General features: G+C 36.9%; 2 protein-coding genes and 1 non-coding gene across 3 annotated transcripts in view; 2 read left to right on the top strand and 1 right to left on the bottom strand.

Moving 5' to 3' along the window:
- The window catches only part of LOC111794514 (uncharacterized protein C20orf24 homolog), a 2,821-nt gene extending 2,359 nt beyond the window's left edge, over positions 1 to 462 (top strand). Inside the window, exon 4 of the mRNA XM_023676556.1 lies at positions 35 to 462. Within this exon, the coding sequence (XP_023532324.1) occupies positions 35 to 73 (39 nt within the window). The 3' untranslated portion in view covers positions 74 to 462. The remainder of the gene's footprint in view (positions 1 to 34) is intronic.
- Positions 463 to 5,302: 4,840 nt separating this feature from the next.
- On the top strand, positions 5,303 to 6,576 carry LOC111794474 (expansin-A4). The gene is made up of 3 exons (XM_023676508.1): positions 5,303 to 5,471; positions 5,568 to 5,886; positions 5,983 to 6,576. The coding sequence occupies exons 1-3, from the start codon at positions 5,324 to 5,326 to the stop codon at positions 6,290 to 6,292; spliced, it is 777 nt and encodes a 258-aa protein (XP_023532276.1). The 5' UTR covers positions 5,303 to 5,323; the 3' UTR covers positions 6,293 to 6,576.
- Positions 6,577 to 6,756: 180 nt separating this feature from the next.
- TRNAK-UUU lies at positions 6,757 to 6,829 on the bottom strand. Its single transcript has one exon. It is a non-coding gene; the product is annotated as a tRNA-Lys (tRNA).
- Positions 6,830 to 10,300: the final 3,471 nt, after the last annotated feature.

Raw genomic sequence — 10,300 nt, 5'->3', positions numbered from 1 at the left:
TTTTTTTTTTTTTTTTTTTTTTTTTTTTTTCCAGCTTGCTTGGATTCTCATATACAGCTTGGCACACTTTTGATTGGCGAAGAACGATTTTGCATCATGAAATTACTTGGTGAAGTTCGAACAATGAACTTAGTTATACATATACTTGATGCCCAGCTCATTTACGCTTTGCTTCTAATTGGCGGCACAGATTCTTTTAGCATTCATGATGTTGAACAAATTGATTTTTGCAGAGTAGGAAAACTCTAGCATCTGAACAATATGTCGTGATAGATTTTCGATCTCCATTTCATTGTAGACATTCTTCCATGGCCATATAGTGATAGACTAAGGACGTAATCCTTGTTAAATTAACACCTTATATTGGCATCATTTAAATAGCTAGGTGCTTGAGCTTGAAGTTGAGACCTTAACAATGTTGTGTACATTTGATGATAATTGGATGAGCTCCTCATGTCTCAATGGCTTCTTTTATCCTGCACCAACCTAAGATAAGCCCGCAAGCACTTTATCGGTGCGATTAAGGTTTTTTTCAGCTGAAATAAGCTTGGGAAAGATTGCTGTCGCATTACATGATTGGAACTTAAGATTATAAATGACTAAACTATAGGGAACGAAGAAGAAGCTTCTTTTCCTTTCTTTCTTCTCTGTTAGTGTAGCTTTTCTCTGCTTTCTAGGAAAAATGAGACAGACAGGCTGCTAGCTGACTGGACACGACATCGTGAATACGACCAGGTAAGCGGGAGATTAGAATCTTTGTTAGTTTTTTGATACTAACTTTTGTCTGTTAAATTGTCGTTCTAGAACAGAATCATTGCTGGGTCTATGCTGTATGTGCAATATTATTGGTGATGGATCCTTTTTTATGTCTACAACAGGTAACATGTTATACCCATCCTCTTGTATTCCATCTCTAGTTAGTTTTCTTTATTCAAAATCTTCTTTAGGCCTACACTATTATTTGCTGAATTTCGATTGAAATTTTTGAAGTATAAGTCTGAAAATCTTTTGGCGCAACTTTATCCTACGTTTCTGACACTAAAGCCTTTCTTTAGTCTTTCAATTCTCGATATAGTGTCTTATAATTCTGTTCAACTTCACTTTGAGATAATTTGGACCGAGTTCATAAGTTGAATATGAGACCTAAACCCGTGCTCACGAATAACCAACTTGCAATGGATATAGAAGGTATAGTAATGCTATGAATGATCCAGTATCGAATACTTGTTATAATATTAGCAAAAGAACGTTCTCTTGTGCTTCCAGACATGTCGAGCTCCACATATTCTTGTACATTCTAAAAGGAGATCAATTTCGTAAAAGATGAGATCAGTAAATGAAAATTAACTGAAATTTTATCTTCGTAAGATCGTCAGTATTGTATCAAGGGTGTTTTTAGAGTAAACCGAAGCATTGAAACACTATTGGTCAAAAGTATTGAAAACCTCTATATATGGAGACCCAAACTATTTATCTACTCTCCATAAGAAAGTGAGAGAGACGAAACGTTCACTAGAAGTATAGGTTTGGGTTAACCACAGATTGACCAAAATCACTATGTTTGACTCTAGACTCACCCACAGCTTCAAGATGGAGAGCAAAGCAAAACGTTTGAACATTTTTTGGCATCGACATACAGGAAAGAAGAAAGTCGTCAACTCGATAGTCATTCCCATCCCGAGAAGAATGAATCTTGATAAAAACAGAAAATAAACTATTCATTCCAAAGTCAATCAATCAAGAAATGTAAGACCAAACATTAGTGTATGATAAAAGCAATGTACTCTATTCTCGAACCAGGACATGTCTTAAAATCCGAAGAAAAGCTTTGATGTTTGATTATACCAAACATAAAAAGAGGAAGTAAAAGCATGAGAAACAAGACAAGATATGTCCCATTATGGACAATGCCCCATTTTGCTCATCCTTGGTGCTTTATGTCCTTTAATAATACACACTCAGCTGACAAAGCTGCCTGTTTTGCTTGCCCAAAATTGGCCTAAAAAGCTCTAAGAATGTCTCTTGGTCTCTCTTCAATGCACCCAAACCAACCACAATATCAATCAGCCGCTCCACAGGAGACCACCAGGCAACATCATACCACTTCCTCACCAAAGTGCATCATTGTGGTCTTCAAGTGCTTCTCCCCCACAAATCTTCCCTTAATTTGTGTTACTTTGGCTTTGGAGGACCCATGGCTCACCAAAATGCATTATTGGTCCATTTTTTAAACCGTTCATTTTGGTCCACGTACTCTCGACTTTGTTAGTTATGATTGGCTTGGTTCCTACAATTATTTTTTCTCCTAATATCTACTCATTCAATACTCACCTCAAATAGCCTCGAAGGATATCGATAAAAAATTGAATATTTAACTTGTCATCCGCATTTAGTAGAGATGTCCACGGGGCGGGGATGGAGAAGGGGAAGCCTTCCCGATCCCCATTTCCGCCATCTATTTCATTCCTATTCTCGTAAAATTCTTCATTTATTTTTGCGGGATACGATAATTTTTTCTATTTATTATTTTTTAAAAATTATAGTTATTTTAAAGTTTTTATTTTCAATATAATGTTTATAAAATTGGTAAAAAAAATATATAATAAACCAATATATATATATATATATATATATATATAATCTTCGATGTAATTCTAAAAAATTTAATATTACAACGTAATCTTAAATAATTAAAAAAAATTACAACTTACTATTTAATTTAAATATTATAATTAGAGTACCAAAATTAACTATTTTTTTTTAATATGACCTAAAAAGCGTATATGCATATTAATACGTGTAGAAAATATATTTATATTAACAGGACAAAACAAAGAACATAATCCCGTCACCGACCCCATTTATCTAACGGGTAAAAAAAATATTCTCCACTCCCACTCCCCTTCCCCATTTTCCGTCTAAATAAGAAATCTCCTCTCCAATTGAGAGCGGTCTCTACCTCACAGATAATGTGAACATGATACCGTTTAGTTTTATTTGGTAATTAAAAAAAAAACGATGGACGACTAATAGTTGGTTGTCTTTTTTTTTTTCTAAAAAAAAAAAAAAAAAAACCAAATTAGTTGAATTCATTAATTGCAACAGAATAGACGAGTCCGTACACTCCATTTGCAGAGCATTAGACATTATGATGATTATGGGTAATTAAGGGATGATAATTAAGGGATGATTAGGGCTAATTAAACCCATTGCTTAATATAAAAGAGAGAGTTAACTTAATTAGGTCACATACTTGTTCTTATTTATTTAATGACCAAAGTAACCCTGTCCAACCACCATGTGCCCCATATGGCCACTCTCCAAATCATCTACCTTATTCATACGTAACGCTCTATTAAATATCATTTCTTTCCTTTTGACTTTCCAATATTTTACCATTTTAGATCAACATGCTATCATTACCCTTCACATGCTTTATACCCTTATATCACTAACTTCTAATTAATGCTAATCATTATCCACTTGTCGTACGAGTTTCGCATGCATTTGCTCCCACCGACCCCACATCTTCACGTCCGTTCCTGTTCCACTCATAACGTTCGTCTATATGACGTGATAGATTGAGTACCAAAATGGGGTACAGAAAAATATTATACATCTAATAGCTCAAGTCCACTGTTAGCAAATATTGTTCTTTTTCGACTCTTCTTTTTTAATCTCCTTTTAAGATTTTTAAATGCGTCTCATAGGGAGAGGTTCTCATACGGAATATTTTGTTCCACTCTCCCACCTGAGATCTCACAATATATTTTATAAATAATTTAAAAAAATTTAAACTCTAGAATTAAAGGGGAGAAATGTTGACAATTTTATATATATATATATATATTCTGTAAAAAATGTTTTGTTCCACCCTCCAAACGAAGTGGGATCTTACAGTATATTTTATAAATAATTTAAATTTTTCATTGATATATTTATAAGGAATGTTTTGTTCCACCTTCCAAACAATGTGGGATCTCACAATATATTTTATAAATAATTAAAAAAATTTAGAATCGTTGAGGAAGAGTGGAGTAAGGTCGACATTATATATAAATATATAATATAATATAATTTTAATTTGTTAAAATTATAAATCATATAATTCTCATAATAAATTAGAATTAAAAAAAAGTCATAAACCTAGCATTAATTTAATATATATATTTTTTCTAACTTAAAATTAAAATTGCCAATTATATTTGCACTTGCCTTATTTGAGTTTTCCTTCCCCGCCGGTGCGAAAACAGCAAGCATGTGAAGACAACTGAGAACTCGCTTTAAATTATTGGAAACCCCACAACCGCGCTACCCTGTCGTGTAATCACGCGCTTGGCGGTGCCGCCAAATTGCACTTTTTAAAAAAATTCAACCGCATTGACTGACAGTCAAAACCCTTCAATTTAACCCAAAGACTCTATTGGGTAAATAAATAAATATAAATTTATGTGGTTTTTACATTTAATTTTTTGAAATTATATTTGTCAAATTGTTTATTACGTTTTTTCCTTAATATTATCGAATATGAAATGTTTTATTTTTAAAAAAATAAAAAAATATTTAGAAAATTACAAAATTCAAAGAGGGCACATGTATAGCCTTAAAAGTCAATATGAAACCTTTGAAATTAATATGAGATCTGACCAGAAGAGGCTATTGACCGTTCAACCCTTGCTCTTTTTTTATTTAAATAAAAAAATAAATCCATTTATTCAGCTCCAAATAAAAAGCAAACAAAAATTATATTTCAACCGACATTTAATTTTTTTCACCTTAGAGTTCACAGCAAAAACAAACAGTAAACGGTAAAAAAGTAAAAACACTGCCAAGCGCTCTTGTCCACCGAGCCGGTCAAACTTCAAACAATGCGTACGAAAAGTAAATGCAGCGTCGATTGCGGAGATCTGCGGGGTCCACATCAGTCCACGTCGGCTTATAGTTACAAAATCCAGATCCACCTGGACCCCGCACCCAGTAAAAAAGCCTTTTTTTAAATAAAAAAAATTCTTAAGATTAAAAATTAAAATCCAATCACAGCCGCTCATCACGCCTCTGATTCCGATTCACGCAAAGCTTATAGCATATAATAATTATTTTACTTTAATTCTAATAAACCAAAAAATAAAATTCTTTTTTTCGTACGAGATCGTACTCAATTTCCTTATCAAGAATATTTATCCTTTAATATAATAAAAAAATAAATTATTTCCCTACATTTATTTTCCACGGTGGCAGTCCTCCACCTCTATAAGTACTCCACCATCCCTGTCCTTTCTCCGACATCTCCATTTCCTCTGTTTCTTTTCTGCAAGGCTTCACAATGGCCGCCATTATTTCTCTCTGCATTGCTTCTCTGCTCCCATTTTTCCTAGCTGTTGACGCTAGAATCCCCGGCGTTTACACCGGCGGCGCCTGGCAGAATGCTCATGCCACCTTCTACGGCGGTTCTGACGCTTCCGGCACCATGGGTATGTTCTAATATGCTAGCTACATTTTCAGTTATTTCCGATGTGGGTTGTTGTTAAATCACTGTTCAACACTAATTTATGGTCTGTTTTTTTCAGGCGGAGCTTGTGGGTATGGGAATTTGTACAGCCAAGGGTATGGAGTCAACACGGCGGCGCTAAGTACGGCTCTGTTCAACAATGGGCAGAGCTGCGGCGCTTGCTTTGAAATTAAGTGTGCTAATGACCCAAAATGGTGCCATTCCGGTAGCCCCTCAATCTTGGTTACTGCTACCAATTTCTGCCCGCCGAATTATGCTCTTCCAAACGACAATGGCGGCTGGTGTAACCCTCCTCGGAGCCACTTCGACCTCGCCATGCCCATGTTCCTTAAAATCGCCGAATACCGTGCCGGAATTGTTCCCGTCGCTTACCGCCGGTGAGTTGGTAGCATTTGAACGGGAAATAAGCATAATCTATTTATGTAACTTTAGTAGTTTGAATTTGCCCTCTAATGTTGGATTTAATTACGCAGAGTGCCATGCCGGAAGCAGGGAGGAATCAGGTTCACGATCAACGGTTTCCGTTACTTCAACCTGGTTTTAATCACCAACGTCGCGGGTGCAGGGGATATCGTGCGGGCTAGCGTTAAAGGATCAAAAACCGAGTGGATGAGCATGACGAGAAACTGGGGGCAAAACTGGCAATCCAACGCCGTGTTAGTGGGCCAGGCTTTGTCGTTTAGAGTGACCGGCAGTGACCGGCGAACCTCAACGTCTTGGAACATCGTGCCCGCCAATTGGCAGTTCGGCCAGACTTTCACCGGAAAAAACTTCCGTGTTTAACCGCGAGTAACTGTTTCTATGAATTTACATTTTTAACCTTTGTGGCGTCGACTTTAAGGTGCCGTTGGTAACGGGGAGGAGTGTAGTAGGGTCGTGGTTGTCTGAATGTCTGGCTATAAAACTAATCTGATCTGAGCGTAATTTAGAGCAAGGGTTGGGGGTATTATTGGAAGAATATTTAGACAGGGGGTTTGTTCGGTTTTCTGGTTGTGTGACCGTACATGGCTGAAGCGGCTGAATGAAGATTATGGCCCGCAGTCTTCTTTTACAGACACAATTTGAGTGCTACAGAGTTATTTCCAATTATATATGTATTTTTCTGTATTTTATTTTCCGTTTGTTTTAATTATTGTAAATTTTAAATTACTTGTATTACTGCTTCAAGGTTGAAAAATAAATGATTATAAAAATAAATGTCCTTTTACAAAGCATTTGGTCAATTTTTATATGAAATAAATAGAAATCGCCGTCTGTGGGAATCGAACCCACGACCACATGGTTAAAAGCCATGCGCTCTACCAGCTGAGCTAAGACGGCTGTTCGACGGTAATTTCTTATATATTAAATATTAAATATTTATATTTACAAATTAATTTTGTGAGGAATAACTATTGGGAAGCCATAATAAATTGGGTTGGGCTTAGACTGGGCCGGGTAACAAGTATAGAGTCCAAATGGGCTGGGCATTCGGAACTGGGCCGGGTTATAAAAGTGGGGGATATTAAGGCCCAAGAAATGATTGAACAAACAACTCGGCTCATAAATTATAAAAAAGCAATATGAAAGGGAGACAATTGTGGGGTTTAATTATAATGAATGACGTTGATTGGGTGAAGGTAAGGTAATAGAAGTTGCTTGTAAGAGACGGAAAAGGCGTATCATCTCCATCTTCCTTCATTATGAACCCCCAAATTAATTAATGTTCGACCAACGATGTGAGCGCAGCCTCCGGTGGCATGTCGGCCGTGTGATACAATCGCTTGACTGACAATTGTGCAGTACTCACTCTTGACACTGAGTGAGTCAAACCAATTCGAAATCGTGTTGTCTACTAGCGGGCGATGTATGCTTAAGTCTCTGACTCCGTTTTGAGAAGAAAGTTTTAATAAACGGTAGACAGATTTTCGAAAAAGAATTTGAAAGAAAGTTTGAAAGCAATGTTATAGATTATAAGCGAAAAGGGCAACAAAACGGCTTAGATAACATATAACTACATGTGAGAAGAATTAACGACTAGTCTCATCTCTTAGAAGGGATTTAGGTCCAATAGGCATACAGTCGTACAAACAAAAGATATAGTACAACGTGAAAGCAAATAAAGGGTTTGGGTGTCATGGGCATGACACGCCCTGGACAAACATGACTGTGACACGGTGCAGAAGAAGAGGTTAAATTACATTGCTACCCCTAATAAAATCCTAATTTCCAAGCGAGACCCTTAACTAATGGTGGGTATGCGGCCCTAGGCAACACGCCCTGAACAAGCATGACCATGATGCAGGCGAAAGGGGGTTAAATTACATTGCTACCCCTAATGAAATCTTAATTTCCAAGTGAGACCCTTGACTAACGGTGGGTATGCGGCCATGAGCAATATGCCCTGGATAAGCATGACCATGACACGGTGCATAAGAAGAGGTTAAATTACATTGCTACCTTTATGTTAAGAATGAGAAATAGAAATAGAATTGGGATCGAAAGTATGATCTTCATTCAGGTTTACCACGTTTATATAGGATACAAACTATCAACTAATACCTAAAAATAGAAAAAATATATATCTAACTAAATCTGGTAAATAAATAAAATATACCGTTAATCAAATCTATACTAACAACTCCCTAAATATCTGAGATATATTCTAACTAATTATCACCGCAAAATATCCTCTTAATACTCCCCCTCAAGTTGGAGAGTGTATGTCGATCACACCCAACTTGTCCTTCAAAAAGTCAAATTGCTGTCTTCCCAAAGCTTTAGTAAAAACATCTGCCAATTGCATTTTGGTCGAAACATAACACGGTTTGATGATTCCAGCTTGTAACTTTTCTCGAACTATATGACAATCTATTTCAATGTGTTTCGTACGTTCATGAAAAACTGGATTGGCTGCTATATGTAATGCTGCTTGATTATCACAATATAATAATGCTGGTTCGGACAGTGGAACATTCAAGTCTTGAAGAATGTATCTTAACCAAGTTAACTCTAAACAAGTATTTGCCATAGCTCGATACTCGGCTTCTGCTGATGATCTGGACACATTAGTCTGCTTTTTAGACTTCCAAGAAATAATTGAATTTCCGAGGAAAATGCAGAACCCAGAAATAGATCGTCTGGAAGTTCGACAACCACCCCAGTCAGAATCGCAATATGCCTGTAATCTTAAATTGTTTTCAGATGGCAGTAGAAGTCCTTGACCAGGAGTGCCTTTGATGTACCTCAGAACTCGAAGAGCTGCCTCCCAATGTGGTTTTCTTGGTTCATGCATAAATTGGCTAAGCATACGAACTGAATAAGCTATGTCAGGCCTAGTGACGGTCAAATATATTAATCTGCCAATCAACCGTCTGTATTTACTTGGATCATTCAACTTCTCTCCTTCAGTTAAAGAAAGTTTCAGATTTTGCTCCATAGGAAATTTGTCTGGACGTGCTCCTGTAAGACCTGTGTCTTGAAGTATGTCTAGAGCATACTTCCTTTGAGACATAAAAATTCCTTTTCTAGATCGAGAAAATTCAATGCCTAGAAAATATTTCAAATTTCCTAAATCTTTGATAAGAAATTTCTGGAGTAAACTAGTCTTGAGATATTGAATTTCTTCGAGATCATTGCCTGTCAACAGAATATCATCAACATAGATTAGAACTGCAGTGAAAGAAGTACCTTTACTCTTAGTAAACAAAGAGTAATCTGCTTTGGACTGAGTGTAGCCTGCATTTTGTATAGTTGTAGAAAATATGGAGAACCAATTGCGAGAAGCCTGTTTTAATCCATAAAGAGATTTATGGAGCCGACATACTGTATTCTCCCCCTGTCGGCGAAGACCTGGTGGTAAAGACATATAAACTTCCTCGTCTAGATTACCATGGAGAAAGGCATTTTGAACATCCAACTGATGGGTGAACCATTTTCGAGCAGCAGCAACAGTGAGTAAGCAACGAAGTGTAGTAAGTTTCGCTGTAGGGGAAAATGTTTCTGTGTAATCAATACCTTCAACCTGAGTGTATCCCTTTGCTACTAGTCGAGCTTTATAACGTTCAACAGAACCATCAGAGTTGTATTTAATTTTGTACACCCAACGACAACCAATAGCTTTATGACCAAGTGGTAGAGGAACGAGAGACCATGTATGATTACGTTCCAAAGCTGCAATTTCATCATTCATAGCCTGCTGCCATAACGGGTCGCCAACTGCCTCGTCATAGGTTTTAGGTTCTGTCTGGGATGTAATAAGAGCTAGAAAAGCACGTTGAGTAGGAGAAAAACGAGAGAATGAAAGGTAATGATGAAGGGGATACCTGGTGCCAGTGCCGGGACTTGAGCTAGAGGTTAAATGATTGGCTCCAGAAGACATCTCATAATCCTTATGCCAAGCTGGAGGCTGTTTAGTACGAGTAGAACGTCGAAGTGGAGCTGATGTATCAGGTGGGATAGGATTGGAATTAGTGGGCGAATCTGGAGAAGGTGGAGGAGACGACGGAGTAGGAGGTGAAGGAATAAAAGGTGGAGGATGGATGTTTGAGTAGGATGGATCATGAAGTGGTACAACAGGAGTCGAAGGAGCTAATGTCGAAGTTTGTGAAGCTGATGAAAAAGGAAAATCATCTTCACAAAATTTGACATCACGGCTGATAAAGAATTTCTGAGATTGCATGTCATACAACTTGTAACCTTTATGACCACAAGGATATCCTACGAAAACACAAGGAGTTGCCCTAGGTTCAAATTTTTGCTTAGGATGTACTATAGTTGCATAACATTTACAACCAAAAACTTTAAGATGAT

This window comes from Cucurbita pepo, chromosome LG05, assembly GCF_002806865.2.
Source record: "Cucurbita pepo subsp. pepo cultivar mu-cu-16 chromosome LG05, ASM280686v2, whole genome shotgun sequence".
NCBI lineage: Eukaryota > Viridiplantae > Streptophyta > Magnoliopsida > Cucurbitales > Cucurbitaceae > Cucurbita > Cucurbita pepo.
The sequence above is the reverse complement of the archived record's forward strand: the minus strand, read 5'-3'. Positions and strand labels throughout refer to the sequence as shown.